Here is a 16,060-nt window from a genome sequence, read left to right on the forward strand (position 1 = left end):
CTACAACTAAGTCACTAAAGGTTAAAATAGATTAGTATTCATAAGACTTCTTTGTTAATTGAGTTACTGAAAGAACTTAGTTTTAATCGAGATGGATAAAGAATTACATTATCAGTGACAAGTTTGATTTGACATCTAGGGACAAGGAATTGTTTTTGTGGTATATGATTCACCCCTCCCCTCTCTTCATTTTCAACATGTAGTTCTATCTCTTTTTAACAACAATTGGTTCAAGGATTTTAAGGTATATTCAAACTTGTGTAGCTAGGTGGAGTCATTGTCTGGTGCTTGCACACACCTACATCACCAACCAACAAGATACAATACATGCATGTGCATGCACGTACACAAACACATACAATGATAGATAAGGAAGGAGGAGTATGACATCATGTAGATCTCCCAAGGAAGTGACTACAATTACCTCCCCTCATCAAAAAGACACACCAAGCAAAGAAAACACACACATATATAAGGCATCATGGGTTAGGGGGTTAGATTAAGAATAACTAATAATAAAAATATTATAAACAAGGTATTGCAATCATAAATGTAAATTTAGAATAACATATAGAGCATGATACAATTCAACTATATACCAGTCTTCCAAAGATAATACATAGAACATGATCAAGTGCCTAATGAAAATAAATATCTAACACCATAAGCAAGAAATGGTGTACTAAAGTATAAACATATTATAGTATAAGAACCTAGTTGATATCAATTTCTGAGTAGGTAGGTACCATTCTTTTGTGTTAAGAATGTGATATGTTATCTTATAGTTTTACCTATGCATAAATTATTTAAGTTGTGAAATCAAGGAGTACCAAAAGTAACCATATCTCCCAACCTAGTCCAAGTGTACTTATACTATCTTCAAAACTCTACCAATGCTTTTTAAGATAAGAGGGTATTGCATAAAATATTAGATTTATTTTAGGAGATTACAGTAGCTTGGTTGATGTCAATGGCTAAACTAAGTCTCGTAGAGCCATAAAGACATCCACATTTTTTGCATTCTATGAGTAGATTAGCTTTTTAACTCTTTTTCCTCTTTAGTTAGTTTGGTTGGAAGTCATTGGAAGAAGTTAAAATGATTGATAATCATTGAATGAGTAGTATACGTCTCCTCAAAATATTAGAATATCACATTAAAAGAAATAAGTGAAAGTCGATAGTTAGAAGGAACCTTGAGGTTGGCACATTTGATCACATAATCCATATACATTGTTTAACCTATGAGAATTCTTATTCAAGAGAGAGTTGGGTGTTTGTTCTTTCATCTCAAATTACTAAATATTCAATTATACATGTTGTAGTGGAACAAAACCCTCATCAACAATGCCCACCTAAAAAATATACCATGTAGCATGCATATAGGAGTCAAGATATCATAATCATGATACTATTTTTTTAAAGTGTGGCAACATATAAAATTCGTTCCATAGATGCTAGGTGTATTTGGTTTGGTAAGGTCCAATTTGAGCTAGAGATCAATAATGTGGTACAAAATGAGGGTGCAAATTTTGAATGATATATAAATTAAAGCACTACACATAGAAGGAAAAAGAGGACTTGTTAACTTCTACAAGAAGGATATCCATAATATCATGTTCATACCTAAGGTCCCAAATATTCCCTTTAAAACATCTGATAATAGAACAATCTTTTGATGTTGTTGTCAACAATATCAGTGATATGAGAAAATGCATAAGAAAAACACTAAAAAGAATTCTATTGAGCATTTTTGAATGTATGCAATATGATCATATTGTTCCTCATACTCCAATAAACAAAAAAATGCCAGATTATATATATTCTTTGCAAAATTGGATACCAAAAATCATTAGAATGTTACACATAGGGAAGTCATTGTTTTTAAAGTTTTTCTATTCTCAAAATTAAACCAAGCCTTGAGACTATGGAATTTGGGAGCTCAAATTTTGGATCCTTGGTTCTTTGTGGCTACAAGGATATTCTACGGGGAATTCCAATTATGGCGACATTCATACAAGAGATCCATATAGAGTTTCACCTATTCTCCACAAATAGAGGTTTCAACAAAGCATTTTGGTGGGCAGTATAACATTTCATGCTTGAGCGATGCATCTTTTTCTTTAGAATTTTAGAAGATTTTTAATTTAACTTATTCTCTTTCAGTGATTAAAAATTTGTTGTATTTCTTCTATTCTACTTATAGTAAAATTTAAGTTATTAAAATTTGTTGTATTGCTTCTATTCTACTTATAGTAAAATTTAAGTTATTAAAAAAGTTTGTCAGTAGCATACAACCCAAAAGGAGAAGACTGAGTCACCATTACAAAATGCTTAGCTGTACTTTAAAAATTTCTACCCACAACCAACAGAGCATTATAGTACCAAGACTAATGCCTAAACTAAATATCTATAGAATATACATAATAGCTTAGAATAACTTGGAAAATATAGTCTGGTACAACAAAATTAGATTAAGATAAAAGCTATCTTAAAGCCTAGGCTAATGCCTAAGCTATTAGCATCCAGCATTAAATCTTCATGATTGACTTCAAACTGACTGTTTCCTTCACTTTATATATGCCCCATGAAATCATCCTAGTTCGGTCTAAATTGTTCATCAAAGGAATTGTTATTGTCTTCATTTGCAGTATGCTCCTCTCCTTTTATAGGTAGCTCTTGATTCATCCTCAAGCTCTCCTAGTTGATCCTCAAGCTCTAAAGATCGTCATATTTAAAGCTCTCCAACCCCTTATAGGATTGGATGTCCTTGTTCAAGATGACCATGTATCCATTCTTCAGCAATGAGTTGAATCTTTCTCTTGATATTCCCAGGGTGACAATGACCTGAGACACAATGTAGAAATGTGTGAGTTTAAAATTAAACTCAGTAAGGTGTCACTTTCTATTTTGAAAAAGCTTTGCATTCCTCTTCTTCCAAATGTAGCATAAAATGTGAGCACTGAGCACAAACAAGAATTTATTTAACTTATCATCGAATTCAGCCATAAAACCAGCAAGGATCCCATGCCAAGAAATATTGTTTTTAGCATTCCAAGTGAAGGACTAAACAAAAAATAAAGATGAAATCATTCTAGCAAATTGAAAAACAAAAAAAAAACAAAAAAAACCTCCATAAGACTCTTGGCATTTACAGGTCAAACAGACAATAGATTGATGTCTGCCATTAGAGAAAAAGGAGCCCACAGTAATTTTCTTAAGCAAGAGGAACAATCTTTAAAAAAAAAAAAAATTTCTAGTTCGATGGGTGGATGCCAAAACAATTCAAAGACAATGAGCCATCTAGAGTTAGCCAGTTACATCTCTAGTTCTTGTTAATGTGATCAACGATTCACACATCTTGTTTGAGCATGTTATAGATGTGTTTACTTTTGCACTCATTCATATTTCTACCATCTTCACATATAATATATTCCAACATTTGAAGCAAAATCAACTTTTTACCAAGGAAAAATTTGCCAATTACTTTAGAGATCGAAGTATAAGTCTTCTTCTAGGACATAGGGATATTATACTTGTTACATGTAGCCTTCTAGAACCCCATTTTCTTATCAACCAGCATATCATGAATGAGAGATGCAATTCTATTCCATTTTTTTTATATACCAACATTGAGTAAGAGCAAGATATTTATTATTAAGGTAAATGCCCACTAGATAGATATGTTCTCAAGATAGAAATAAGAATTTTTTTCTATAACATACCTAGTGACCTAACACCAAGTCCTCTATATAGAAGAAAATACATCATATCCAAACATTTTAGTATCAAAATCCCCAAAAACTATATCAGCAAGAGGAATATTATCCCATCGTTTTCCCTTCTTAGGGATAGAATTTGTATTGTGTTCCTAATCAAAAAATTCCATGGCTATTCCCTTTCAAGGCCTTAATAACCCATTTAGAGGCAAGAGAAATTCCTTGTATGTGCATGTCTCTCAACCCTAGACCCCCAAGGCTCTTAGGGGGGCAGCACCATTATCACTTCACATAATGTCTTTTCTTGTTGCCAATGTCATCTGACCACCAAAAACCCCTAAGGATATTTTCCATCTTGTTTGTATGGGATTTTGCAAAAATCCAGGTTGAAGCATAGTAGATAGCATGAGAGGATAACACCTTCTGCACAACTTGAGCTCTACCAACAATGGAAAGCAGATGGGAGTGCCACTTAGTGTGTTTATTCTCAAATTTTTTGAAGATCCAAGACCACATTTCCTTGATAGAGGGCTTCACAACAAAAGGAATCCCCAAATATCTAACAATAGTCCCAACCCATTTCCAATCCAATACACTAAGCCATTGACGAGGCTTCTCATTCCATCTCAACACAGTAGACTTACTAGGAGCAATTTTTGCCCTAGAGGCATAACAAACACCTAGAGTCTATTGAGAGTATTATTGAAATTATCTTCATCTAACTCCACAAATAAAGAAGTGTCATCTACAAATTGTTCAATCACAAGCTCATCATTATTAGACAATGTAATCCCTTTAACTAGAGGCCTCATATATGAACATTTGAGATTATAAGATAGAGCATCAATTGCTAGGACAAAGAGAGCTAGAGCCAATAGGCATCTATGTCTTATAGATCTACCTAGTGGGATTGGATCAGAAAGCTCACCATTTATTTCAATAACAATAGAAGAACCTTTAAACAAAATGTTAACCCAATTATAGAAATTAGGAGGAAACCCAAGTGCATGAAGAATTTTGATAACAAATTTCCATTCAATTCAATCATAAGATTTTTCAAAATCATTGCCACATTTTGCCCACCTATTTTAGCTGAACGCATGCCTTCCCAGCTAGTTATGAGATTATCAAGAATATATCTACCTCTGATAAAAGCCAATTTGAGTAGGAGTGACAATGTGTCTGAGACAGTCTGACAACCTTGTAGCTATAATTTTGGCTATGATCTTGCAAGAAATGTTCAAAAGAGTAATGAGCCTCCAATTTTGAACAAGAGACTTGTCCCTATTTTTAGTTAGCAATTTAATAACCCCTATGTTGACATTTCCCCCTAAAGACCCAAGTTTATAAGAAAAATCATATATATCCATCAATTCTCCAACTATCTAGTTGTTATTATGCTTATAGAATTCAACTGGAAGCACATCAATGCCAGGGGACTTCCATTAGCTAGAGATCCAATAGCACCCTCTATCTCTTCAATGGCTATGCTCTTTTGAAGAGCCCTGAATCAATCGTTAGAAACTTTTTTGGGGATCATTTTGAGACATTGTTCCATGGCATGGATGCTGTTATCCTTTATTTTGGTAGTAAAAAAATTCTTATAGAATTTAACAAAGGTCTACATGATCTCAATAGCTGTTGGTGGTGGTTTTGGTAACTGGTCTCCAGTTTAGGTTTCTTGGTTGGTTTTTCTTCCTTTTGTTTAAACTCTAGGTTCCAGGTCCTTGTAAAACCTAGTTTCATTTTCTAGTTCTTTTTTGTGGTTTTAGGTCCCTGCAAAACCTAGTTTTGCTACTTTCATACTACAGGTTTCAGGTCCTTGTAAAACCTGGTTGTGCTTATTTGAATATCTTTTTTTTTTCTATTAAGGGTTTCGGGTCCCTTCAAAACTTATTTTTACCTTAATCTAAAAACAAAGGTCTACATGATCTCAAAGTTATTAGTACTATATCCATCTGGCCGCTAATACCACTAATTTCCTTTATGGTCTACTTTTCTTTGATTAGTTTGAAGAAATATTCAGTTCATGTTTCCCCCTCTTTAATCCATTTAGCTTTGGACCTAACTTTTATGCCTTGAATCTTGATGTTTTGAATTCTTCTCAACTAGTTTTTGACTTAAATCGATAAAGTTATGCTAGTTTTGTGTTCTTTGAATCAGACTTTTAGTTCATTTTTGAATAGCTGAGAATGGCCTTCTAAATAATATAAATACTTAGATTGTTTGAAGAAGTTATCAATTATCTTCAATGTAGGTCCAATCCTCTATTTTCGATCTTGAATGAATAAGAATATCTCTGCTTTATAATTTGTTGAATGTAAATTCTTGAACGAGTAGACTTAACAAAAAAAAATTTGTGTCCCTCAAACTGTATCACAATCCTCTAAATATCATACCAAAGGACATCACCCTTAAAGGGTGTATCCCTTCACTTGGTCGGCTTTGTATCTCCTCATAAAAGTGGCAATTTGCTAGATGAATTAACATTAAATAATAACTAACAAAATGTGTTAGTTTCTTTGTAACATTAACAAATATAAAAGTTGCTACTTAGAGGAGAATATAAATACCAAACCATTCATAGATAGTTTTAGAGATACTGCAATCTACACTCTCAAACCTGGTGATTATCAAGTTATAAAATTAACACTCCTTCTTAACTTGATAATCACACAGAGAGATATCATATCTAGCAACATCAATACAAATGAATAAGCAAGAATTAATACTCTATATCTATCTGAATTTTCTTAGTATGTGATATCATAGAACACATAACACAATGTCATATTACTCAATCTGTGATATGACAAATCACTTTGACTAGTGATAAATTATAGGACAAATCTGAAGAGTAATTTTTCTTTCTTCATTTATCCAAGTTGTGACTCATAGAAATTGGTATTTCTATATCACAACAAGATCTTGAGTTTAAGATCTACCAGAATACAAGATAAACCCAGAGAATACTAAAATTATTCCTTTATCTAATTTGTGACCCATGAACATAGCAATGTCAACATCACAATATGATCTTGAACTCATCTAGATCTTACAGTAGAACTCTACTATTTAGCACAGTATCTAAGAGATCATCACCTCTCATAATGTTTCATACAAGTATTCATTATTTTTCAGAGATCGTCACCTCTTAAAATAATGAATACAAATGGTGGAGCCCATAACAGTCAATAGCCTAACAAAATAAATTATTTTATTAATAATCAAGAGAGTACAAAAGGATTACAACTCAACCATACCAAGTCTCCTCTTGAAAAATTCTATCTTCACTCTAGATAGAGGTTTGGTGAGTATGTCTATTATCTGATCTGTAGTGCAAATGTATTCCAATTTTAGAGAATTCATGTCTACCATATCTCTTACATAATGCTAAGGAATTTCAATATGCTTGGACCTGTCATGGAAAACTAGATTCGCTGAAAGCTTGATGGAACTCTGATTATCACAATGAATAATCGTAGGATTCATGGCTTGCCTAGATAATCCTACAAGTAGCTTCCTCAGCCAAACTACTTCATGAGAGGCCATTGGTGCTGCAATGTATTCGGCTTCTGTGGAGCTTTGAGCTATTGAAGACTACTTTCTGCATATCCATGATATCATAGTTGATCCTAAACTGAAATAGCATCCTAAAGTGTTTTTTCTATCTTTAACACTTCCACCCCAATTTGAATCAGTGAATCCATGCAAATCTAAAGCAACTTTCTCATATTTGAGTCCATAATTAAGAGTTCCTTGTAAGTATCTCATAACGTGTTTAACAACAACTAGGTGAATCTCCTTCGGTTCACACATAAATTGATTTAAGACATTAACAGCATAGCAAATATCAGGTCTTGTATTTAATAAGTACATAAGGGACCCAATCATCTGTTTGTAGAGAGTAGAATATATGGAAGGTGATTCTGTAGCTTCTTCTTTAAGTTTATGTAAATTAGTCTCCATTGGAGAATACATAGACTTGCAATTCCACATTCCAAATCTCTTCAAGATATATGATATGTATTGTAACGGCCTGCCAAGGGATCCAAAGAATTAACCTAAAGTTTCACTAAGATTGGTAGCATTTTTTTTATTTTTATTTTTAAACATGAAAGTTAAACCATTCACAACATACACATAGTAACGGAAGCAACAACAACATTCAACTGAAAGTAAACATACATAACAGGTTACATTCTTAAAGGATCCCTTAACGTTGAATCACAATTATATCAACTAATATTAATTCCATCTAACATCACATCTTCATAATAATGATAAATCCAACGTTCTCAAACAATATGCTTTGTTTCCAAATGTCCCTTTAGTAAATTACATTACAGAAATCTCAATCATCCACTATACATGTCACAGGGTATGAAGGCTTAAAAGAATATACATGCACTAAATAAAGTACATCATCCTATTTTAATACATGATGCAAGTGCAATAAAGTAAATGAAACCAAATACAATACATGAACATCATCATAGAAAATATAAACATCCATCATAAAAGATAACCATATATCATCAAACATAATTATCTAAGTGCATAGTTCCTCCCAACCGTAAATAGCATCATTAGACCATCATGGGCCCTAGCCATCCCTCCATGCATAACATTCCAAATCACCAAAGAGATCATTGGTATTATCATAGTAGGAATGTCAATCCTAAAACATAATACATCATATGCAGAAAGAAATCTAACATACTACAACATATGCATAAGAAATATAATCATGCAAAATAAAGCATAAGATAACATCATCTAACATATGCTAATCATCAATATAAGGATACGTGTCCACCACCATAATCCATGAACAGAATGAAGATAGATGCCAACAAAGAATGCATCAGCCACGGTGTCTTAGACGGATCTCAAATGGTAAGAGTGAAAAAGCACTACCACCCGACCGCGTGGAACCTATATGGTCCACTCCCACCGCGCTGAGGAGATAATCTCAAGTCCCAAACAGGTTATCAAATCACATAGCACAAATACTTTCTAATTCTAGGAATCCTAAAAGTATACTAACTCAAAGGTTCCAACATAAACTAACATATAATCCTAGAGGCACACAAAGACATGTAGGAAACTACTATGTAAGCGGGAAAGTGTCATCGCATGGATCATGCTAGAGCTACCCTGGTAGTCTCTCAATAGACCTCGACCCCCTAGTGATCCCTATGTGGTCACTAGTATCCTCTCGTACTGACGAGGCATACTACGGAATGCAAGGTCACAACTAAACATTCTCTCTACTCCCATCCTAGTCTGTACTAGCACTTAATGAATAGGCAAGAACAAACAATTGTCTTATTAGGTTCATTTAAGTCAGTATTAGGTGTAATGTTTTCACTTATTAAAACAACTTACAATGAGTTACCCTAGCAGCCTCTTAGGGCCTCAGCCCTCATTGCAAGCTACTTCCCGACACTATATGTAGATAACCTACCCTAAGCTCATGGAATCATAAATCACAAAATCACCACAGTCATCTACAAGCAACTAGAAAAATACCAAAAGATAATCCAAAATAAGAGCATCAAATCTCCATGAGCAACTGAAAAGCATCCATAGATAATCATGACCACAACAGTTCTCTATTGGCAATTGAAGGTATCACTAATAATCACAATATCTATTGGTTCTCAACAAGCGACCAAAAAGTATCTCAAAGTAATACTGATCGAATACTCCAAAATGGTCGAGTCAAAACATGTCACAACATGGCATCATCAAGATCAGATAAAAAATTCAATTCCTTCAAGTGACTGGAAAGTAATCCAATTACAACTGATCGATAACTCATAAAAAAGTTACATATATCACAGCTTGCACAAGAAAACTGAAAACAATATGAATCAGTTAACCACACACACACCATAGAGCACGCCATCAAATAACCATGGTTGGGTTTAAAAAGATCGAGATCAAAAGACATCATCATGACATCACAATCATAACCCTCGAGCCTCTGGTAGACGTCCTATAACTAGTGAACAAGCTAGTCAACCCAAAAAGCCAAAACAAGAAGCATAGAGAAAACACAAAATGCAAACACATGTTTTGGTTTGCTAAAATTACATAGTTGAATGAAATATGAAGTTCCAGTTTTTCATTTCGGATTTAGATATCAAATGAGGAAACGTTTATACATTTTTCTCAAACCCATGTATTTGTTTTGATGGATAAAGGTTTCCCCCTATAACTCTTAGAATTCAATGTTCTAGGAATATAGGTTATACGTTGTACATTATTTTGGTAATGAATTGTTGTTTTCAAATAACTTAATTTCTTCTCTTGAGAACCCCAAAATAATAACTTAAATATTTCATTTATAACATTCTCATTAACCTTAATTAGAATAAATTCTAATTAAGTAAATTGATTAATTTAAAACTATATATTATTTATTTAAAATCTAATTAACTTGAATATTAAAATTTCATTTATATATATATATATGTGTGTGTATGTATATATGTATATATATATAAACAAATATATATATATATATATATATATATATATATATTTGCGTATGTATATATGTATATATATATAAATAAATATATATTTTATTTTATTTTTTTAAAAAATTTTAAATTTTTTTTCAGGCATAATTCTAAATGTTGTGCACAAAGTTTATTCAGATGAAGAAATACAGTCTATCTTATTTTAACTATTTATTCCCACATCATTTAAATCTAGTCCATTAAATTACCCAGATCTACGCATGGTGCAGTTTTCTCATATAGAAAATTTAATACTCATAGCAAGACTAAATATGGCTAAATGATGGAATCCTCAGAAAACAATCAGAAGACACGAAGAAGACAGGAAGTGCAAGAAGCGAGATATCATATGCAAAATTCACAAGTGTCTACTTGGACACTGATGCTAAATCACTTTTCCTCAGAATCTGCAGAGCAAGCTCTATTAGAGTAATTATTTTGTTTCACTTATTAATTAGATCATCTTGATTTAGTTGATTAAGTGATTTATTACTCTAGTTCTTAAGCTTGCTTTTAGGTGCATATAATTAATATTTTATATTAATTATATTGTGCAACCTAGCTTTTTTAGGCTTTAGGGCTTTTGTTCACCTTTAAAGGTTGAACTCTTGTAATTCTTTTTTCATCCATTCATTCAATCAATCTAAGAATATAGTTTCTCTCATATTGTTGAGTTTTTTCAAGCTCCGCTTTTTCCTTCTTTTTTCGATTTCTCTTTAGCAGGTTATTTGCATGCAGGTGATCTTGGCAATCTGTGAAGTTGGTTTTCACAAATTCTACATGGTATCAGAGACTCCTTGCTACTTCTCTGTTGAATGATTTTTGAAGCCACGATTCGGAGTTAGAAACCCCTGCTTTTTTGAGATTTTTTTCTTCAATCGGGAGGAAGAGCGATTTTTTAGAGCACTTTAGGCCCAAACGAACGCTGCCAATGGATCCGGAAGGCTGTTTATAGTCAGGATACATATAAAATTTTCCTTTTTTGGCTTCCGTAAGCGTCAGGTAAAAAATTTTTGCCCCCCGGGAGGCCGTACAAATGCATTTATGGCGATTTTTCAAAAAAAAAAAAAAATTTAAATTGTTTTGGCCTGCTCCGCCCAGCGGCCACCCGCGCGCAGCCCCACCGCGCCGCCCTCTCGCCACCCTCCAAGCAACGCTCTAGATCCCACCGCACCTGCGGCCACTGCCCTCTTGCAGCTCCGCCATCTCAGCTCATCCAGCATGGAGTTTGTGGTAGTTGGTGTGATTTTTGGGAGACACGTGGCATGGGTGCCACATTGGCATCTGCCACATGGCCCCTGCCACGTTAGCAAGTACAATCAGCACCACCACGTGGATGCCATGTGGCAGGCCACGTGGCCTTCTTTTTTGCTGTGACGGCCCCATGGCCGTCAAATTTTTTGCCATGAAATGCTGATGTCAGTACTACATCAGCACACTTCCTTGCACTCTCCTTCTAGGTCCTTTTTGACCTACTCGCGATTTTTTGGCCATATCTTGAGCATACGGAGGCCTTTTTCCGATTCGAAAGAAGCACCGAAAAGTTGGTTTTGAGACGGAGACAGTGGTGTAGGATTTTTCTAGTTTTGATGTAGTTTAGTTTCCTATTTTTGCAGTTGAATTTTGAAATTTTATTTTTGACTCCGACAAGCATTTCTTGTGCGTCCCATCTCCGTTTTTTGAAAACGTGATATTTTTAGAAAGCTAATTCTATCTACTTTTTAGAAATGATGTAATTTCTTCTAGATTCTGGCCCATGCTCTTTCTATCATATTTTTGGCATTTTTTCTCTATGATGGATATCTTGGGTATTTTAGGTTTGGGGATCATTTTTTTAGCATGGGCTCTCTTCTTTTGGGCTATACTATCTTTTGTATCAGTTTTTTTCTCTTTTTGATCTTGTTGATATTCATTGTAAGCATATTTTTGCAAACGCACTGAGATAAAGTGTCACTCTTGCGTTTCGGGATCCTTTTCATCATTGTGTTTTGTTGTACTCGCACTATTTTATAAAGTGTCATGGGGGGGATAGTTGTTTGCCAGTTTTGTGCCCTCTTCCTCTTTTTGCCTCATGCAGTGTCGGTGACACGTGCCTTTATAGGTGTTTGTACCTCACTCTTAATGTGTTTGGTTCCTATGTTGTAGGAGATTTTTGGCCCATCTTTTTAGTTGCCTGTCACCTCACCCCGTCTACATTAAGAGGGGGTTATATTGTTGTTCTATGCTTCCTTGGTTTGATGGTTCGTTGGTGTGAGCTATGTATTCAGTACCTGATCCTACATACTAGGCGATTGCAGTGGCTGGCTACCTATGCATTTCAGTGAGATGGATCACCTACCATATAGACACTCTCGGTTCATGCCTTCTATTTCCGTAGAGGATCTTCAGATCAGCAGTTTCTTTCTGACAAAGTTTGCGGCTTCTTCTGCTTCAGTGGTTTTCTTCATGATCTTCTCTTTGTTTCTATCTTCTGGAACATTCTTTGCTATCTCCTTTTGGAGAAGGGTTTTTCCCACTGAGTTTTCTCCTTTGTCTCCAGTTTACAGAGATTTCCTTGTTGTGATTGGGTACCTGATCAGGCCTTGTTGCCGGGACCCACTTTTCCTGCTTTCATAGCTTTGCTAAGTTAGCTTCCTCCCAAGCTTCACTTAAGGGGGGGTGTTAGAGTAATTATTTTGTTTCACTTATTAATTAGATTATCTTGATTTAGTTGATTAAGTGATTTATTACTCTAGTTCTTAAGCTTGCTTTTAGGTGCATATAATTAATATTTTATATTAATTATATTGTGCAACCTATCTTTTTTAGGCTTTAGGGCTTTCATTCACCTTTAAAGGTTGAACTCTTGTAATTCTTTTTTCATCCATTCATTCAATCAATCTGGGAATATAGTTTCTCTCATATTGTTGAGTTTTTTCAAGCTCCACTTTTTCCTTCTTTTTTCAGTTTCTCTTCAGTAGGTTTTTTGCATGCAGGTGATCTTGGCAATCTATGAAGTTGGTTTTCACAACTTCTACAAGCTCCTTCCTTCTCCAGCACTCGTGGATCCACCCAAACATGCTCCCCAAGCTTCTAGGAGTGCCTAATATAAAGAACTCTCAGGAAGCACCTAGAATGCCTCTAAAAACAACCAGAAGATGAGATAAGCGTTGACAACTAAGCACGAGCTTTTTCCAACCTTCTAGATGAGTCACAAGGTTGTAAACACCATGTGCTTAATTTGTGTGCTAACTCCTGTGTTGTAGACATATGTGCAATCAAGAGGTGCATTTACTCCTAGGTAGACTTATAACTTTTATTTTAATTCTTTTATTATTTTTATTATTATTATTATTTTTTATTTTTTATTATTAATTTTAATTTATTTTATTTAATTCTTTTTCTCAATTAATTCTCATTTAATTAATTAAAATCAAAATATCTAAAGATCATGACATTATATTAATTTTCCCCAAAAATAATTAAATTATAAATTAAATATTTTAATTTTAGACTTAATTAATAGAAAATTCACCATAGACCTCCAAGATAAAATATGAAAACCCATCATAGAACAATCCATACAAAATCAGTCTAAGGGGTTAAAAATCACAAATTATGTCATCTGACACATTCGGAAGGTAAAATATCTTGGATATTTGTGCTACCTTCTAGGAAAAATGGTTTAAGGGTTTAAGATTTGGACTTGAGAATTTATCTCCCCTCTCTTACCATTGAGATAGTGCGATAAGGTACGCTCATCCTAGCAATTCAAAGAAGTTGATACCCAATACCTGCAACCTGCATAAATTCCATGCATGTACATACAATATATATATATATATATATATATATATATATATATATATATATATATATATATGCTAAGCTAAACAGGCAATGGCAGAAAGTGGTGCATCGTGTAGATTCCGACTAGCAAGTGACTATGGCTCCCTTCCTTAACCACATCAGAAATGTCATACATAAAGAGAACAAACACGCACACCATACACATGCAAGTATGGGGTAAGTATCCATAAGAAAACACATGTGATAATAAACTGTCTAACTAATTATCAATAACTAGGAATAATGTAATAATCATCATGCATACATGAAATGTGGAGTCTAAGTAATCTCATCACATATCAACTGAATCCTTAGCACAATATCTAATAGTCTCAAAACAATGCTACTAACCATCAACATAAAACTAGTCTAACAGAGTTCGGCCATGATAGCAACAATGTATCTAGAAAGATGTAAACGAGAGCAGGCACTACATGTACTTTCCTTGATTAAGTATGATACTATCAGAATTATGTCGTACTTTTAATCCCAGGAAGTAATGGAGAAGCCCCAAGTCTTTCATCTCAAATTCTCTAGTTAGATCTTTCTTGCACTAATCTATAAGATGATCATCACCTATGATTAATAAATCATCAACATACAATATCAGAATTACCATATCATCTTTATCTCTTTTATAATATAAGTTTGGATTGGCTTCATTCTTGGAGAATCCTAAGCTAGTGAGATATTTATCAATCATTTCATACCAGGCCCTAGGAGCTTGTTTAAGCCCATAGAGAGCTTTCTTGAGCCTGCAAACAAATGCATTAGGATCATGGGTTTCAAATCCTTATGATTGCTCCAGATAGACTTCTTCTGAAATCTTTCAATTTAAGAATGTTGTTTTTACATCCATCTGATGTACCTTCCATCCCTTTGATGCGACAATTGCTAAAACTGCTCGTACGGAGGTGTATTTGGCAACACAAGCAAAAGTTTTTTCATAATCAATCCCTTCTTTCTGAAAAAATCCTCTGGCTACAAATTTGGCTTTATATTTCTCAATACTACTGTCAACAACATGCTTTATTTTAAATATCCACTTGGAAGAAACAATAGATTTTCCTTTAGGTCTTGGAACAATTTCCCAAACATCATTTTTCATAATTGATTAATATTCTTCTATCATAGCTTCTTTTCAGGCTGAATGTTTGATAGCATCAGAAGGATTGGTTGGCTCTGTTTTGGATAAATCACTCATATTTGTTCTATTACCAGAGAATCTTTTAGGTCTTTTACTTTCTCTGACTGTTCCTGAAGGTGTAGCAAAGTCTTGAGCTGCTTCAATGGTTTTTATGGCCCAAAGTGGTATTTTCTTTGAATTTTCTTCAAGGTTCATATTTTGAATTTCATCTTCAATCTCTTCTAAGTTCTCCCTCTGGGATCCAGATTCACTATTTCTTTTAGAACTCGATAAAGGAGAAGGTTCATTAGAACTTATGGCTCTTTTGAATGCAAGATCTTCCTCAAAGATTACATCTCTGCTAAGTTCAATAGTTTTCTATCCAGTTATGAAAATTCTATATGCTTTACAAGTTTCACTATACCCTACAAAGATACCTTTCCTCCTAGAGGGTTCTAACTTTGTTCTCTTTTCTTTTGGAACATGAATATACACAACAAATCCAAAAATTCTAAGATGACTTATATTGGGTTTTACTTTAGTAAATACTTCTTCAGGGGTTTTGAATATATACAACAGTACAAGAGGCTTATGCCCAAAGATAGTATTCTAGATTTTGGTCAAAAATCATAGCCCTAGCAACTTCTATAATTGTCTTATTCTTTCTTTCTGCTACCTTGTTTTGTTTTGGGTTATAAGGAACGGTGTACTCCCTCTTGATCCATGATTCTTTACAAAACCTTTTAAACAAGTTTGAGGTATATTCTCCTCTGTTATCTGTTCTAAGGGTTTTAATTTTATGTGCTGAAAAAATTTTAGTTAACGCTTTGAATTCTTTAAATCTTTGAAGGATTTCT

General features: G+C 33.9%; 1 protein-coding gene across 1 annotated transcript in view; it reads left to right on the forward strand.

The window, feature by feature from the left end:
- The window catches only part of LOC149531644 (vacuolar-sorting receptor 1-like), a gene marked incomplete at its 5' end in the record, with an annotated part of 75,746 nt that extends 64,120 nt beyond the window's left edge, over positions 1-11,626 (forward strand). Inside the window, one exon of the mRNA XM_089808381.1 lies at positions 11,351-11,626. Coding sequence (XP_089664507.1) covers positions 11,351-11,626 — 276 coding nt within the window. The remainder of the gene's footprint in view (positions 1-11,350) is intronic.
- Between the last annotated feature and the right edge of the window lie 4,434 nt (positions 11,627-16,060).

The sequence above is a fragment of the Cupressus sempervirens genome, chromosome 11, assembly GCF_028749045.1.
Source record: "Cupressus sempervirens isolate cs-2001-9-10 chromosome 11, ASM2874904v1, whole genome shotgun sequence".
Taxonomy (NCBI): Eukaryota; Viridiplantae; Streptophyta; class Pinopsida; order Cupressales; family Cupressaceae; genus Cupressus; species Cupressus sempervirens.